A 17,100-nucleotide genomic window follows, 5' to 3' on the forward strand; every position below is an offset into this window, starting at 1 on the left:
GGGGTGTGGAGTTAGCAGGACTTCAGTGACATATGAGTACAGAAGTTCCGGCCCAAGCCCTCTCAGGCACAAAATTGCCAAAACCAAAATTAATACCATGAAGAGCATGTGCTTTCTTTGTAGGACAGCATCTCAGCCTCATATGCAGTGCCCGTTTATTCATATTTCATGCATAATTCCCATGTGCTTAGTTTTGTCTTTAGGTTCCAACCCATGATAAATGAAAATAGCAAGTTGTATGGAGGCAGCAAGAGTTGTGGGTGGGGTGTATTGACCATCAGAGGGATAAAGGAGATCCAATCAACAAGCCATGGCACTGGTTAGTCACTTCGAAGAACCGACAAAATTGTCGATCCAGAACGCAAAACGCATGGCGTTGTGGGGCATATGTAGTATAATTCTTCGGATATTTTGGATTTGTAGTAAATTTATTGTCTTGTGAATAATAAGAACCTGGAATCATTGAGAAACAATGTTATTCATGGGTAAGGTACAAAGATAACAGGTAGTTTAAAATTCATTTTACGTTTTGCCAGTTAATAGTTAAAAGAAGTTTTATCAACTCAAATGGTTAAGTGACCTAAAAATATTTACTATTTATTCATTTGGCGATACTGTAAATAAAATTTCTACACCACTATATAAGAAAGATTATAAGGAAGCATATCATTGAAAAACAAATACTAAATACCTGATAAACTTTCTTTATCAATAGCCTGAAGATTGTTCTCATTGATTTTAAGTTCTTCTAATGTAGATGGCAATTCTGAAGGAATCTGTATCAAATTATTTCCATCCATATTCAAACGCGTTAACTTCTTCAGAAGCTTAAAAAGCAAATCTCAAAGTTACTTTTTTATCTAGTCACAGCTGTGCAGTCACATTTCACATAAGAGTCGTTTTGAAGCACTGACTGAAAGTCTCACAAGCTATCCTTCCTTAGGCTTAGACAGTAATATCCAGGCCACACAGCAAACAAACCCCATATTCCCCCTGCCAGGTTGATATTGATCCTGGTAATAGCATTGATTCTCAGGGATTTTCAACAGGCTACATTTGATTATTTTGTAGCTTACTCACCATGTTTATATTGCAGCTTTTTAGAAAGTGAGAGAAAGCTGCCATAACTACTGGATTGGTCATTCTTGCTAGAGCTTAGGTTTCCGCCTTTTCAGCAATACACAGAAATTTCATGAAATCATGCAGTAATCTGAAGCTGTCATGGATGCTAACAGTTAAGATAGCAATCAATCCTTTTAACATACTTGTAAACCTCAGTTTTTTATCTACTTCAGAAAGGTCATAAAATGACACTAATTACTGTGGAAAATTTTCCAAAACTAAGGACTACAGATGTTATAAGCTATTCCTATATGGCATCCAGTTGACTGTCTGGAAAAGTATCTTTTCACATTTGTAGTTGTGTGTTCGTTGGTCAAACCTAGCCTCTACCACCAACAGTGGGGAACTGTGGTTGGGTAGGTTTTAGTAAAGTCCCATGGAATGATTCACCTCCTCAGTTGTCATATTCAAATTTCAACAGTTTCGGAATGGGACAGAGAATTCCAAAGCAAGAAAAGGAGGTAATCTCCTACAATGTTTTTCTCTTGGTCAAATACAGGGAAAGGACCCCCTAATGCTAGCCATTTTCTAGGAGAAGGATGGATAGCATGAAGTAGATCTAGGATGAGAATGTGGAACCCTCTTATCTGCCAGCCTAGACTCCAGATAAGAAACAGGAACTGAGAATATAAGAGGCCAGTGATTTGTCTGAAGAGTGGGTGGAAGACCCAGAAGACCGCCCAAGGGAGTAACAGTTTCACCTAGTGGAATATAATGTGCTTTATTTATGGCTTTTCAAACACACACATTTATGAGGTTTTTTTTTTTGGTTTTTTTTGTTTGTTTGTTTGTTTACAAACATAAACCCCTTCTCTCTTAACTCTTAAATTCCTTGAATTCTGTCTTCTTTCCTCCTTTTTGTTTTTTGAGACAGGGTCTGCCTCTGTCGCCCAGGCTGGAGTACAATGGCGCGATCTTGGCTCACTGCAACCTCTGCCTCTCGAATTCAAGCAATTCTCCTGCCTCAGAATCCCGAGTAGCTGGGACTACAGGCGCATGTCATCACACTCGGCTAAATTTTGTATTTTTAGTAGAGGCAGGGTTTCACCATGTTGGCCAGGCTGGTCTCAAACTCCTGACCTCGTGATCCGCCCATCTCAGCCTCCCAAAGTGCTGGGATTACAGGTATGAGCCACTGCGCCCGGCCCATTTTATATATATATATATGTAATTAGTTCAATCTGTATCTTTCAAAGGTTTATTCTATGCTGTTTCCTGTTCTCTCTCTTTCCCTCTTCTTTTCCAAGCTATCCCTAATTTTTATCTGAGCCTGTTTTTCCAGAACCCCCTTCTGCCAAAGTATCGTCCGTCAGGTTTTGTTCATTGAACAAAATAAAACAAAAAAGGCCGGGCGCGGTGGCTCAAGCCTGTAATCCCAGCACTTTGGGAGGCCGAGACGGGCGGATCACGAGGTCAGGAGATCGAGACCATCCTGGCTAACACGGTGAAACCCCGTCTCTACTAAAAGATACAAAGAACTAGCCGGGCGAGGTGGCGGGCGCCTGTAGTCCCAGCTACTCCGGAGGCTGAGGCAGGAGAATGGCGTAAACCCGGGAGGCGGAGCTTGCAGTGAGCTGAGATCCCGCCACTGCACTCCAGCCTGGGAGACAGAGCCAGACGCCGTCTCAAAAAAAAACAAAAAACAAAAAAAAAAAGGAAGCCGTGTCTTGCTGGCCTGAAAAATGTTAATAAGAGTTTCCAGATAGGCTCAATTTATTTCCAGAAAATACTTCATATGCTAACAGACCAGATTTTAGCATGTTTTCAGTTACTTGGGGAGAAACTACTCCATAAATTAAAATCATCAGTTTTGTCACTGATGCTATTGTTGGCGCCCTTATGGCAAAGCTAAAAGTATGTAAAATAATAAACTATATTCAAGAGAAAACTTGAATGCAGTTTAGGAACATCAGAGAGGAAACTTGCTTAGAAGAAAACTACCAATTAGAAGCATTTTCCTTTTCCTCCCTTCCCCATCTCCAACCAATGCAAGTCACAGTGAAGCCATTCGTCCAAATAGACAAATCAGAGCATGTATTTACCTTGAATGCTTTTGGACCTATGCCTGAAGAAGTGATATTATTTTTGCTCAGATCAAGCCTTTCCAAATTTGGTAATCCATTAAATGCTTCATCTGGGATGGAGGCGATGGAATTGCCTAGGACATACAGCGGTTATGTTTTAGGCGTGTGCATATACATACATGTACACACATGTATGGGCATGTGTGCATAGATATCAAGAGAGAGCTTTGTCTGGAGGAGAAAGCAATTTCAGAACAAGGACAGAATATATATTATCTAACCAAAGTATGTTCAGAAAAGTAACAGGCTGGAAATAGATGGTTTAACATAGTTGACATTTACTCTCTAAGGATTCATCAGGCTGTAAGTATATCATGATTTAGATGAAAGTGCTTAACACAGCCAGAATGTGGTCTGCTGGAGAGTACTGGTAACATTGTACATTTACAACAAAGGTGTGGAAGGTTATACAGAAACTGATTTTTATTCTTCATATTCTCCCATAGCCATTTTCTTGGACTAGAGGCATGCCTCTGTTTTTGTCCATGAATGCTCATGCAAATCACTCACCTCCTCTGAGCCTGTCTCCATCTCTGCATACAAAGCTGGTGGAGATCATCTCCAAGACTCTCTCAGATCTAATGTTATGCCTCTACGGCTTCAATCTGCAAAGGTTCCTGTATGCCCTAATTTTATGGGTTTTTGTTTTAACATTTAGTTAAGTTTAGTAGTCGATTTTTAAACCCAGAAAGTGAGCATACCAATAGTACATACCATAAAAGTCACGTGGTGACCTTCTTATGAAACCATAACAGTGTAGCTCAGTGTGGGTCATTTATCTTTTCCAAGACTTCAGACTTTCACAGATTGGGTTTTCTTAGGGCAGAGCATACCTGGGGCACAGGCCAGAGGAGGAAGGGGCTTTGCTGAACATGAGAGGAATTCCTTAGGTGATCATATAAAAGTAGAATGAAATCCTTTGTCAGAAAGGCCACGGACGCTTCTATTATGTTTGACACTGGCAGTGTGCTGTCACAAATGGCCATCCCTTCACAAATGTGTTGACCTTTTCAGCGCCCCTCACCCCAGCATCTCCAGAGTCACCCCTGCCATAGGGGCCTCATTACCCAGACGAAGGCTCCTGCTGTTCCCAGCACCCAAAGTGTCCCCACCAGCCAGCCTTTCACACCTGGTCCTGCTATTCTACTCAGAGCCCTCCCTGGTGGTCCGATGGAAACATGGGCAAAAGGTCTAGATGACCACATTCCCACTAGAATGTCAAAAACGAGGGGAAAAAGCAACTGACAGTACCAAGTCCTGGCAGGCTGCAGAGAGGCAGGAGCTCCCCAGCATGCAGGTGGGAAAGGAACAGCCACCTTAGAGAACTGTCGGGCAGTTTCTTATAAACTTAAACATGTATTTACCATATCAGCAGTCCCACTCCTGGGCATTGCCGTAGAGAAATGAAGACTTAGGTCCACACAAACATTTGTACGTGGATGTTTATAGAAACGTTATATATAATCACCCCAAACTGGAAACAACTCAGATGACGTATACCTGGTAGGAAACCATGGCCCATCCACACGATGGAACACTACTTGGCAGAAGAGAGGAATGAACTACTGATACACAAAACAAAATACGTGGCTCTCGAAAACATTAGAAACCAGACTGAAAGGGCTATGTATTGTATGATTCCATTTATGTGACACTCTGGAAAAGGCAAAACAGATCAGTGTTCTGTGGTGGCCAGTGACTGGTGGAGGGGGAAACAAGGAATTTTGGGGAGTGATAGAACTTCCTATATCTTACTTTTGGTGGTGGTTACATGACTATGTGCATTTATCGAAACTCAGAACTTATGTACTAAAAATAAGTTTTACTACATATAAACTATACCTCATTAAAGCTGATTTTTAAGAAACATCAGCAGGAAATCATCATTGGATTTGGAGAAGTTTGCTTTATACCTGACTGCTATTCTGCAGTAAATAGCTATCTCTTCTGCAAAGTTTATTTATTTGAAGATTATGAAATTAGTCTATTCAGGATCAATTTTTAGGATGAAATTAAAATATAATCTTCATAGAGCAATGAGAATCGTTCTTTTTTTTTTTTTTTTTTTTAAGAGACAGGGTCTCACTCTATTGCCTAGACTGGTCTCAAACTACTGTGCTGAAGCCATTCCCCCACCTCAACCTCCTGAGTAGCTGGGACTACAGGTGTATATAACTGCACATGCCTAAGAGTCATTTACTTTTTTTTTTTTTTTTTGAGATGGAGTCTCGCTCAATTGCCCAGGCTAGAGTACAGTGGCTTAATCTCAGCTCACTGCAACCTCCACCTCCTGGATTCAAATGATTCTCCTGCCTCAACCTTCTGAGGAGCTGGGATTACATGCATGCCCTACCACACCCGGCTAATTTTTGTATTTTTGTAGAGATGGGGTTTCACCATATTGTCCAGGCTGGTCTCGAACCCTTGACCTCAGGTGGTCTGGCCACCTCAGCCTCTCAAAGTGCTGAGATTACAGGCATGAGCCACCATGCCCGGCTGCTAAGAGTCATTTACTTTTAAAGCACAAAATAAATCAGAGGTCAACATCTCTTACCAGTGAGCTCCAGACTTGTTATCTGTGGTGCTGTTAGTGGTGGTATCTGGGTGAGCATGGCGTTGATGCAGCTGATGGTCCTGTAGGACAGAGAGCACCCACTTGGCAGGCGCAGTGTGCCTCTGGGAGGAGCAGGAAGTGGGGATCGAGAGGGCATTCGGAACGTATCTCCTCTTACCGGGTCCTCCTCGTCTTCCTCATCCTCCTCATCCTCCTCCTCCTCCTCCTCCTCCTCCTCCTCCTCCTCCTCCTCCTCCTCCTCCTCTTCCTCCCTTCCTTGGCGTTGCTGCTGGTGTGCCAGCCTCCTCTCCTCTCCAGACCTCTGCTTTCCGTCTCCTCCTCTGCTGTCCCCCTCACTGTAAAGCTGCCTCTGATTTCTAGATTCAGGGGGCTCTCTCTTTTGCTCTGTATCTTCTTTCATTGCTTCATCCTCCTCAGATTGAAGTGCTGCTTTTCTTACTATTTGGTCCATTCCCACCTGAGGAGGTGGCAGTTGCTTATGAAGTAAATTGGTAGGTTCTCTTTGTTCTGAAGAATCACCAGAAAATTCATTTCTATCATTTAATGCTATACCACTGAGTAGAGAATAGGAGACTAATGACCACGCAAGGATGAGGTAGCAGAGATAAGTTGATGATATTAATAAAAGAAAAAATCATAACAAAAATAAGATTAGTAAATATTATTCCCTCCGAGTATTTGAGTGCAATTTAAAGATGAAATGCACCTTGAAATTTTTGCTTAAAAAGTTTTAATAGTCACTTTATTTCTATTTTGTAAGATCTCTTACATTTTTTTCACCTGTGGGCCTTAATACTATTTTTTATATTAAATAACTTAATGCTTATTTTTGCTAACATATCATGCTACCTGGTGACTAAGGAGGGAATAATATTGCCACATGAGGCAAAATGGTAAGCAATCCTGTTGTGAGATTGTGTTATAATCAGATGTGATACCTTTATAATAGATACTGTTCTGTTCACTAGGGCTATTGCTAATGTGAGAATTTGTAGACTGTTTACCAGACATTAAAAAAGTGAAACAGGTATATATTTTACTTGCTTATAGCAGTGAAACCAACTTTTGTTATAGATTTGTCATTATTTTTGTCCCTGGCATCCTAGCGTCATCCTCTGAAATTCAGAATTATAGAGAGAAAGTTTTCCTCCTTCTCTCTCCCAGATTCTATACTTAAATCATTTTTATTACCTGAGACTTACAAATGACATTCTGGACTTAAGTGATGTTGCTTTAACTTAGACATATGCACAGGAGTGCTGTTTATCCTTCCATGATGGTGGGAGTAGAATAAATGATAGTAGACAGTGAATCTACATTTATATTCAGCTGTTAAATCTTTGGCAGAAAGTGGGGAAGACAAGACAAAGACTAGATTAAAATTCACTCTCTGAGTAAACAGTTCTAGGAAGAACTGATTTCACAGTGCATAATTTTTTTTTTTTTTTCCCCCTGAGACAGAGTCTTGCTCTGTCGCCCAGGCTGGAATGCAGTGGCATGATCTTGGCTCACTTCACCCTCTGCCTCCCGGGTTCAAGCGATTCTCATGCCTCAACCTCCCAAGTAGCTGGGATTACAGGCACCCTGCCACTATGCCAGGCTAATTCTTGTATTTTTAGTAGAGATGGGGTTTCACCGTGTTGACTAGGCTGGTCTCGAACACCTGACCCATCGTGATCCTCCCGCCTCAGCCTCCCCAAGTGCTGGGATTACAGGTGTGAACTACTGTACCCAGCCAGAGTGCATACATTTTCTTTCATCAAGATTTATAAATTTACTTAATCATCTGCCTACTCTTATTTAATACTATATATAAACTACTCCCGAAAAGAACTCAGGAAATATAATTATTTGGAGAAATTACTTGAGGTATCAATTCAGTATATATTATAAAGTCTGTGAGTTTTTTCACATCTCTAGCAAAACATGCAGAAGGAGAATAGGAAAAAGTTAGTAAAAGGAAACTAAAGCTATCATATTGAAACATTTAAAATCCTTCCTGTATATCCAAGTTTATTTTTCCAAAATAACTACATTTCAAGAATACGCCAAGTCTTTTGAAAAAATGTCTGAGAATTTGTGACTCTTACTTTGTAAACCTTGTATTTATTTCACTCCAAGGAATCCATTTCATTGAACACTTTTTTCCTAACTCTTTTTAAACGTTAGTGAAATATTTGGTAGTATAAAGCAAAACACAATTTCTAAATAGTCAAAAGTTTTTCCTGGCAGGAGACTTTTGTAGACACCTACCCTGTGATCATCTGTGCGCATGGGAGCAATCTACCTCGGTTATAGACAAGATGTCCCTATCCCTTCCCAGCCAAGTATTTAACAAGTATTTATCTGCTTATTTTCATAAGGTGTTGGTTAGGCTTTTCTCAGAGGAGACTGGGCCTCCCGGGAAGGGTCCTTCATTCAGTCAGGTATGAGCCTCATTGGAGAAGGGGTCCATGAGCAGCCAACAAAACCCGTGCTGTGATCTCCTGCACACAGAAGGGCCACATGAGAAAATCATGCTTCAGGCTACACTTCTGTATTTTCCTGGGATTATCCAAGCAGTGATGTGGGTTCCTGTGCTGCCTTTGAATGGCTGGGTATAGCCAGAGAGTTGGGGCTTTATTCTCTTTAGATGCAAATCACTCTTACTTTGTTTACCCTGGCTTCAAGGTGATAAAGCCATGTTGGGTTGGATTAAGTGGGATAATGCACACATAGACCAAAGCAGAGCCCTTAACTCAGTAAGAAAGAATTCAGGATCTGTTAGTTGTAGAAATTCTGTTATAAGTATCTCTAAAGCTGAGAGTCAAATGTGGAATGTAATCTCATCCAAGTTTACTGAATCTGATAGAGCTAGAACTATAAAGCCACAGTCTATTATTTATATCCCCTACCATGCATTTTCCCAGATATTTTCTATGTTAATCAACATTCTGCCAATATTTTAAGTACTCAGATGACTAATGTATCATAATTTTAATCTAAAATTAGTAACAAAAACAAATGGAAGTTAAAGATCAATCACACACTGATATTTTGCTTAGCTAAATCTCTATACCAGTAGCAGAGCAGACAGGGCAGCATTCCCCTTCAGGTATAACTGTTTGGGGGCACCTCTGGGGATGGCACATGGTTTCATCACAAAGCACTCTTCCATCTGAGCAGAGGCAGGTAGTGCAGGGCTCAGGGGACCACACAGCTTTGTTGTACATGGTTATGCCCTTTACCAAACAGTGTCCTTTCTTTCCTAGAAGAAAACAAAAGCACAAATTTGAATTTCTTATGTGGTTACCAGCAACTGTGAATGGAAGTAAACACAATGTGAAGTCAGACTGCTCTAACCACACAAGAGTAGAATTCTACGTGCATTCATGTGTAGGGTAAAAATGTCGTATAGACAAGAAATGCTGAAATGCTTTTCACAGGCTCTCCTCTCAGCCCCTTCACTTAGGCTCTAAGAGTGAACTCTTCATGGTAACTTGGGGCTGAACTGCGCTTCCATTTTGTATCCATCAGGATAGATTAAATTATACAACAGCAACAAACAATCCCCAAATCTCAGTTATTTTTCATTTATACTTTGTGTCTAATGTGGAGACACAGGGGCTCAGCTCATCATATTCACTCAGGATTCATCTATAAGTAGGCTGTCCTGATCACTGTGATAGTGGGAATGTGAGGTTACAAATCACACTTGAACTCTAAAAGTGTCTAATTATACTGACCAATGCAAATTGTATGGCCACACCAAACTTCCCAAGCCGCCAGCCAATCCAGTTCCATCATGTGACCAGAGAGCTGAGCTAGCACTAATGACAGGCTCACAGCCCACCCTTGATATGCACATGGGAATAGGTGAAACCAGATGGCATGCTTCTGTGGTGCTTCTCAGTGAGACACTGAGCTATCTCTTTTATGGTTTATTATGCTATTGAAATATGATTCACATACTATAATATTCACCCTTTTAAAGTGTATAATACTGTCTGGGGGCGGTGGCTCATGCCTGTAATCCCAGCACTTTGGGAGGCTGAGGTGGGTGGATCACTTGAGACCAAAAGTTTGAGACCAGCCTGGGCAACGTGGTGAAACCCCATCTCCTCTAAAAATACAAAAATTAGCCGAGTGTGGTGCCACATACCTGAAGTTCCAGCTACTCCGAAAGCTGAGGCATGAGAATCACTTGAACCCAGGAGGTGAAGGTTGCAGTGAGCCAAGATCATTCCACTGCACTCCAGCCTGGGCGACAGAGCAAGACTCTGTCTCTAAATAAATAAATAAAGTGCATGATGCAGTGCATATATTCATTTTCCTACATACAAGATTGCAGATATGTGGATAAGTGTATCAGCTAAGCAGATCATTAGAAAGCTGAGGAGAATATTAGGGGGGATGTTTTTCTTCCAACCCAGGTGTCATTCCAGATAACTTTTCTCCATCTGAGCCACTGTCCCCAAGTTCCACCCCCAAATGAGCCTCTCACATTAGTCCCCTTCTTTCCCCGACCACTAACTCAGCCCAATTCAGGCCCTACCCATCTCTCATTTGGGTACTTGCAATAGGCTAATCCCACCTACCCAGTTCCTCCTCTGAACAAAAATACACATATGAGTTTCTTTCGGGTTATCAAAAGCACTACACCCTATCAAAATGTCCATGGCCATTTTTTTTGCAGAAATGGAAAAGCTGATCCTTAAATTCATATGGAACTATAGGGGATCCCAAATAACCAAAACAATCTTGAGAAAAAAGAACAAAGTTGGAGATCTCACACTTCCAGATTTCAAAAAGCTCACTATAAAGACACGATAATCAGCTTTTGTCAGTGTGATACTAGTATAAGGATAGACATATAGGCCAGTGGAACATTGAAAGTCGGGCATACATCTATGAACAACTGATTTTCAAGAAAGGTATCAAGACCATTCAGTGGAAGAAAGAACAATCTTCAACAACTGGTGCTGGGACAACACCAGCAAAAGAATGAAGCTGAATCCCTGCCTTTCACCAAATACAAACATTAGCTCAAAATGGATCAAAGATCTAATATATCTTATATTTAGACCCTTGCTCTAAATGTAAGAGGTAAGACTACAACACTCTTAGAAAAATCCATAGGGATAAATCTTTATAACCTCGTATTTGGCAGTGGATTCTTAGATATGACACCTAAAGAAAAAGATAAATTAGACTTTATCAAAATTAAAAATTTGGTGCATCAAAGGACATTGTTAAGAAAGTGAAAGGACAGTGTACACAATGGGAGAAAATATATGAAATCATACATCTGATAAGGTCCTGATATCCAGAATATTCATAAAGAACTCTTATAACTGAATTACAGAAAGGCAATGCAATTAAAAAATGGGCAAAACTTGCCCAATACAGTGGCTCTCGCCTGTAATTCCAGCACTTTGGGAGGCCAAGGAGGGAAGATTTCTTGAGGCCAGGAATTTGACACCAGCCTGGACAACATAATGGGATGCTATCTCTACAAAAAACGTTAAAAAGTTAGCCAGGTGTGGTGGTGCATTCTTGTAGTCCCAGCTACTTGGGAAGCTGAGGCAGAGGATCACTGAAGCCCAGGAGTTAAAGACTGCAGTGAGCTATGATTGTACCACTGTATTCCAGCCTGGGCAGCAGAGCAAGACCCCATCTCTTAAGAAAGAAGTAGGCATAGGAGTTGAATATGCAGATAGACAACATGCACATAAAAAGATGCTTAACATCATTAGTTGTTAGGGAAATGCAAATCAAAAGCACAATGAGGCCGGGCGCGGTGGCTCAAGCCTGTAATCCCAGCACTTTGGGAGGCCAAGACGGAGGGATCACGAGGTCAGGAGATCAAGACCATCCTGGCTAACATGGTGAAACCCCGTCTCTACTAAAAAATACAAAAAACTAGCCGGGCGAGGTGGCGGGCGCCTGTAGTCCCAGCTGCTCGGGAGGCTGAGGCAGGAGAATGGCGTAAACCCGGGAGGCGGAGCTTGCAGTGAGCCGAGATCGCGCCACTGTACTCCAGCCTGGGTGACAGAGCGAGACTCCGTCTCAAAAAAAAAAAAAAAAAGCACAATGAGATACCACTTCATAAAAGAGCAGCTATAATTAAAAATAAATAATTTTTGGCAGGAATGCAGAGAAACTGGAATCCTCTTCCATTGCTGGCGGATATATAACAGTGTAGCCACTTTGGAAAACATTTGGCAGTTCATCAATAAATTAAATATAGAATTACCAAATGGCCCAACAGTTCCCCTCCTAAGTATATACCCAAAAGAATTGAAAATAGGTGTTGAAATAAAACTTACGTTAATGCTCATAGCTGTGCTATTCATGATAGCCAAAAGGTGGAAACAGCCCAGATGTTCATCAACTGATAAGCAATATGGATAAACAAATATGGTATAGCCATACAATGGAATATTATTCAGTCATAAAAAGGAATGAAGTTCTGATACAGGCTAATTATGGATGAACTTTAAAAACATTATACTGGCCGGGCGCGGTGGCTCAAGCCTGTAATCCCAGCACTTTGGGAGGCCGAGACGGGCGGATCACGAGGTCAGGAGATCGAGACTATCCTGGCTAACACGGTGAAACCCCGTCTCTACTAAAAAATACAAAAAACTAGCCGGGCGAGGTGGCGGGCGCCTGTAGTCCCAGCTACTTGGGAGGCTGAGGCAGGAGAATGGCGTAAACCCGGGAGGCAGAGCATGCAGTGAGCTGAGATCCGGCCACTGCACTCCAGCCTGGGTGACACAGCAAGACTCCGTCTCAAAAAAAAAAAAAAAAAAAACATTATACTAAGTAAAGAAGTTAGATACACAAGGCCACATGTTATGTGATTCCATTTACATGAAATTTCCAGAATAGGCAAATTCATAGACACAGAATAGATTAGTGGTTGCCAAGAGCTGGGAGTGGGGAGAAATGAGGAGTTTAGGTACAGAGTTTCCTTTTGGTGGGATGAAAATGTTCAGAAACAAGATAGTAGTGATGGTTGCACAATATTGTGACTGTACTAAATGCTGTTGAATTGTACACTTAAAAATGGATGAAATGGTAAATTTTGTGTTATGTGTGGTGATACAATCAAAAAGTACTGTAAAATCACTGGAAGATATTTTTGGACAATTTGAAAATGCTTAGTATATATCTTCTGTACTTTTATGCATATGTGCTTACATATAAAAACATGTTTTTACACAAGTTTGAGATCACATTATGAATACTTCTTTTTCGGCCTTTTTGTTTTCCATTATTATAGCTTAGCTATCTTTCCACTTAACTAAAAATATTGACCTCATTATTAACAGTTATGAGTACATTATTATTACAATATTTTTTGAGTTGATTTATCTTCCTTTCTTTTCCCAATCATGTTGTAAGTGTGGCTTAAATTGCCTATTTTCAGGATAATTGTGTATTATTTCTGTTAAATTCATGGAAATAACTAATGAAGAAGCATTTAGCTGTATTGAGACACTATATGAAATACTGGCCACAGAACATTGTGTGGTGATATTTTCTGTTATTCTTTGGAAGTTTTATTTAATGGTAACATGCCTATAATACTTTTTTCTTCCAAATTTGGAAAAATGTAAACCATTTAATACTAGTTTTTAAAAATGCCTAATTGAAATCTTTAGCAGAATTTTTAGTCGCTTAAATCTTTAAAAAGTCAGTGGTTTAACCTATATAAAATGAATTCAGTGGCTTTAATTCTATTTGTGGTTGAAAATTTTTGGTTGAAAATATATAATAGCCGTATGTTCACAGAATCATCTGAATAATTTATTTCTGTATTCTAGATGATCTATTGTTATAAATGGAAAGGCAGTTTATAAATGTTTATGTATGTTATCTATGTTAGGATTACGACTATTTAAAATATATGCATAGTAAACATACTGGAAAGAAATAAACCAAAATGATAACTATGATTTTGTAAATATAGTGGTAGGATAAGTAACTTTTGTCTAATAATTTTGTATTATAGATATGTTCCTTAAGTTGCTTTTGGTTTTTGGGGGGATTTTATTTTGTTTTGTTTTGTTTTTAATCTCGAGACCGAGTCTTGCTCTGTCGCCCAGGCTGGAGTGCAGTGGCATTATCTCTGCTCACTGCAACCTCCACCTCCCAGGTTCAAGCGATTCTCCTGCCTCAGCCTCCCAAGTAGCTGGGATTACAGGCACACGCCACCACACCCAGCTAATTTTTTGTATTTTTAGTAGAGACAGGGTTTCACCATGTTGGCCAGGCTGGTCTCAAACTCCTGACCTCGTGATCTGCCCACCTCAGCCTCCCAAAGTGCTGGGATTACAGGTGTGAGCCACCGCACCCGGCCCCATTTTTTTAAATTATTTTAAAATGTATGTTTGTAGATTAAACCAAAAAGTAATATAATAACCTGGATTTTTCTTTAGAAGATTATCTTCATGGAGATGTTCTCCCTCTCTCCCTCTCTCCTCTCCTTCTCTTTCCCCATACCATCTCTCACCCTCCTCCCTCCTTCTGTCTCTCTCTCATATTGTTCTCTTACCTGGTAACACATTATAACTTGATTCTACTCCAGGAAAACTTGAAAAGGATTCAAACTTTTCCTCCAGTGCCGTAATCAAAGTTAACAACAGGAAATCTTGCTACTGGTGTAAAAATTGTTGTTTGCGGGATTCCAAGCTGTCTGTTTGATCTGTGCTTGTATGAGGTTGAACTTTTCCTCAGCCTTCTGTGATAGATCTTCCTCCTTTGCTTCCTAGGAATTTCTTCGTTTTGTCCAAAGTCAGTTTGAAAAATGAGAAGCAGAAAAAAACAAAACAAAACTGCAATCTTCATGTTTGATTTTTTTTCACCAGCCAATTTCTAGAATGAAACAATATTTCAAAGTTAGTGGTGACTAAATTTTTACCTCTAAAAATTGGCTTATATATTTGCTTGCATGCCTCAGTAGGCAAGTCTTTGAGAAATTACACTTATGATATATGGGCTATATGCTATAGTATTATTGCCAAATCATAATTTGGAATTCTTCTATCAGAATCAAAAAACTTCTTTTTTTTTTTCATAGAGATGGGGTTTTGCTCCATCGCCCAGGCTGGAGTGCAGTGGTTCAGTCATGACTCACTGCAGCCTTGAACTCCTGGGCTCAAGCACTCTTCCTGCATTGGCCTCTCAAAGTGTTGGGATTACAGCATGAGTCACCATGCCTGGCCAGAACTTTTTTGTATCTTACCTTTATCTTTAGACCAGGAATTAGAAAACTTTTTCTATAAAGGGCCAGATAGTAAATATTTGAGGCATCATAGGCTACACCTTCTCTGTCATAACTATTCAGCTCTGTCATTGTAGCATGAAAGCAGCCATAGACATATGTTGGGGACCAGCCTCAACACCACCCATAGGGTACCCAAAGCCCAGTGGCGACAGAGGAAGAGAAGAGACAGGTTAAGGGTTCATAAAGGTGGGAGCCAGGAGGCCAGTTGCAAAATGGGGGCTGCAAAAGGCCCAGAGTTCTGATCTCCACACTATTTGTTGAGTACAGTCACTTAGATCTAAGAAGCAGATGTTTAGGGCGTAACAGTGAAAGGGAAGCAGTGTGTCATAGGCATAATCTATAGCAATAGCAGTTTAAATGAATCTCCTTTGTGCTTAAACAGCATATCTTTAACTTGTTGGGGAGTAGCTAGTGGGAGCGGGCTTAACTAGGAGCCTGTATGTCTGTCCCCATTTCAGTGTTTCAAAGGAGTGTCTTTCTCCTTTAGCACAGTGTTTATAGATAAGAGAGCAGGTTGCGCTCAGAGCACGGGGACGTAATGGCGATAAGAAGGCTTTCCTCCTCAGAGGCCTCTTGCGGCTTTCCACAGCTTATTGTCCCATATTTTTATGGCCCGTTTATGCAGGCACCCCATAAGCCTTTTTCCCAACAACAATATGTAAACAAATGAGCGCGGATGTGTTCCAGGGAAACTCTCATTACCGGTAAAGGTGGTGGATCAGACGTGGCCCCTCTCTGGGCCCTGCTGTTCTGCAGGTTTTCAAAGATTACTTGGGAGATTTCTCTCCGCCTGTTCGCTAAGACGTTCTATGACTGATGTAATCCACAACCCATTTTCCCAGCCATTCTGTTTTGTGCTTTTATTCTCTAGCTTTAGAATTATCTGGGGGGAAGGGCATGATGATACCATATAAAAATAACAGTCAGCAGCATCAGTTGTAAGGAGGTAAGAGTCAGGAAGAGTAACTCTTTAATTAGCTGGTCTCAGGGTTAGTACAGGGCCTTGCACATGGTAAAGCTGAAAAACATTTAAGAAGAATATTTAGGCACTCTTGGTACAGTAGTAGCATTATGGTCAGACAGACTGGCACAATTCCTGTGAAGTCTGTTGGCCGGGGACAAGAGAAACCTTCGCCAAGGTGTTGCAGCAGCTGTCATCAAAGGATTTACTCAGCCAATCTCTCTTGGCCTAAAGTTAGTCCTACAAAGGAAGGTTGGCAGTTTTGACTGCCTCTCAGAATTCTACAGCTAAGAAACACACACATACACACACACACACCTACACCCCTTGCAGCTTTCCTCCTCCTCTCTCCTCAGGTCCACTCACTGTCAGTGTTCCCCAAGATGAGGAGCCTTCTTTACACAGCCCAGTATGGAGGAGAAACTAAAACCCCAGGTATCATAAGAACCCAGATCAAGCCGGGCGCGGTGGCTCAAGCCTGTAATCCCAGCACTTTGGGAGGCCGAGATGGGCGGATCACGAGGTCAGGAGATTGAGACCATCCTGGCTAACACGTTGAAACCCCGTCTCTACTAAAAAAAATACAAAAAACTAGCCGAGTGACGTGGCGGGCACCTGTAGTCCCAGCTACTCGGGAGGCTGAGGCAGGAGAATGGCGTAAGCCCGGGAGGCGGAGCTTGCAGTGAGCTGAGATCCGGCCACTGCACTCCAGCCTGGGCCACAGAGCCAGACTCCGTCTCAAAAAAAAATAAAAATAAATAAATAAGAACCCAGATCACAACAGATTTGCCGCTCTTATCTTTTTAATGGGAATTTAAAGTATTTGGTGATTCTAGAAGGTTAAAGTAACTAACTTGCTCAGTGATGAAAGTTATTTCAATTCTCCAGGCATGCCTTGGTCTCCTTCACCAACCAGAACAAAAACAAAACTGTGATGGGAAGGAATGGTAAAACATTCAAGGTGATGTTACATACAGAGATCAGTACCCTAAACTGCAAAGGAGAGGCACTGAAGGATTAAGGGATAAGAAGTGGCCATAGACTGCTAACCCAGTCGTCTTGTTGGAACCTTAGAAAATACCTG

At 41.0% G+C, this 17,100-nt stretch overlaps 2 protein-coding genes across 4 annotated transcripts in view; one reads left to right on the plus strand and one right to left on the minus strand.

Annotated features, from left to right (window-relative positions):
- CENPP (centromere protein P) overlaps positions 1-17,100 on the plus strand; it is a 280,354-nt gene that overhangs the window by 181,919 nt on the left and 81,335 nt on the right. The gene's annotated exons all lie outside the window — the stretch shown is intronic.
- The window catches only part of ECM2 (extracellular matrix protein 2), a 42,838-nt gene that overhangs the window by 13,766 nt on the left and 11,972 nt on the right, over positions 1-17,100 (minus strand). Inside the window, 6 exon segments of the mRNA XM_010375104.2 lie at positions 692-827; positions 3,165-3,280; positions 5,761-6,288; positions 8,840-9,028; positions 14,324-14,393; positions 14,395-14,643. Of these exon segments, the coding sequence (XP_010373406.2) occupies positions 692-827; positions 3,165-3,280; positions 5,761-6,288; positions 8,840-9,028; positions 14,324-14,393; positions 14,395-14,616 (1,261 nt within the window). The 5' untranslated portion in view covers positions 14,617-14,643.

This window comes from Rhinopithecus roxellana, chromosome 16, assembly GCF_007565055.1.
Source record: "Rhinopithecus roxellana isolate Shanxi Qingling chromosome 16, ASM756505v1, whole genome shotgun sequence".
Classification (NCBI taxonomy): domain Eukaryota; kingdom Metazoa; phylum Chordata; class Mammalia; order Primates; family Cercopithecidae; genus Rhinopithecus; species Rhinopithecus roxellana.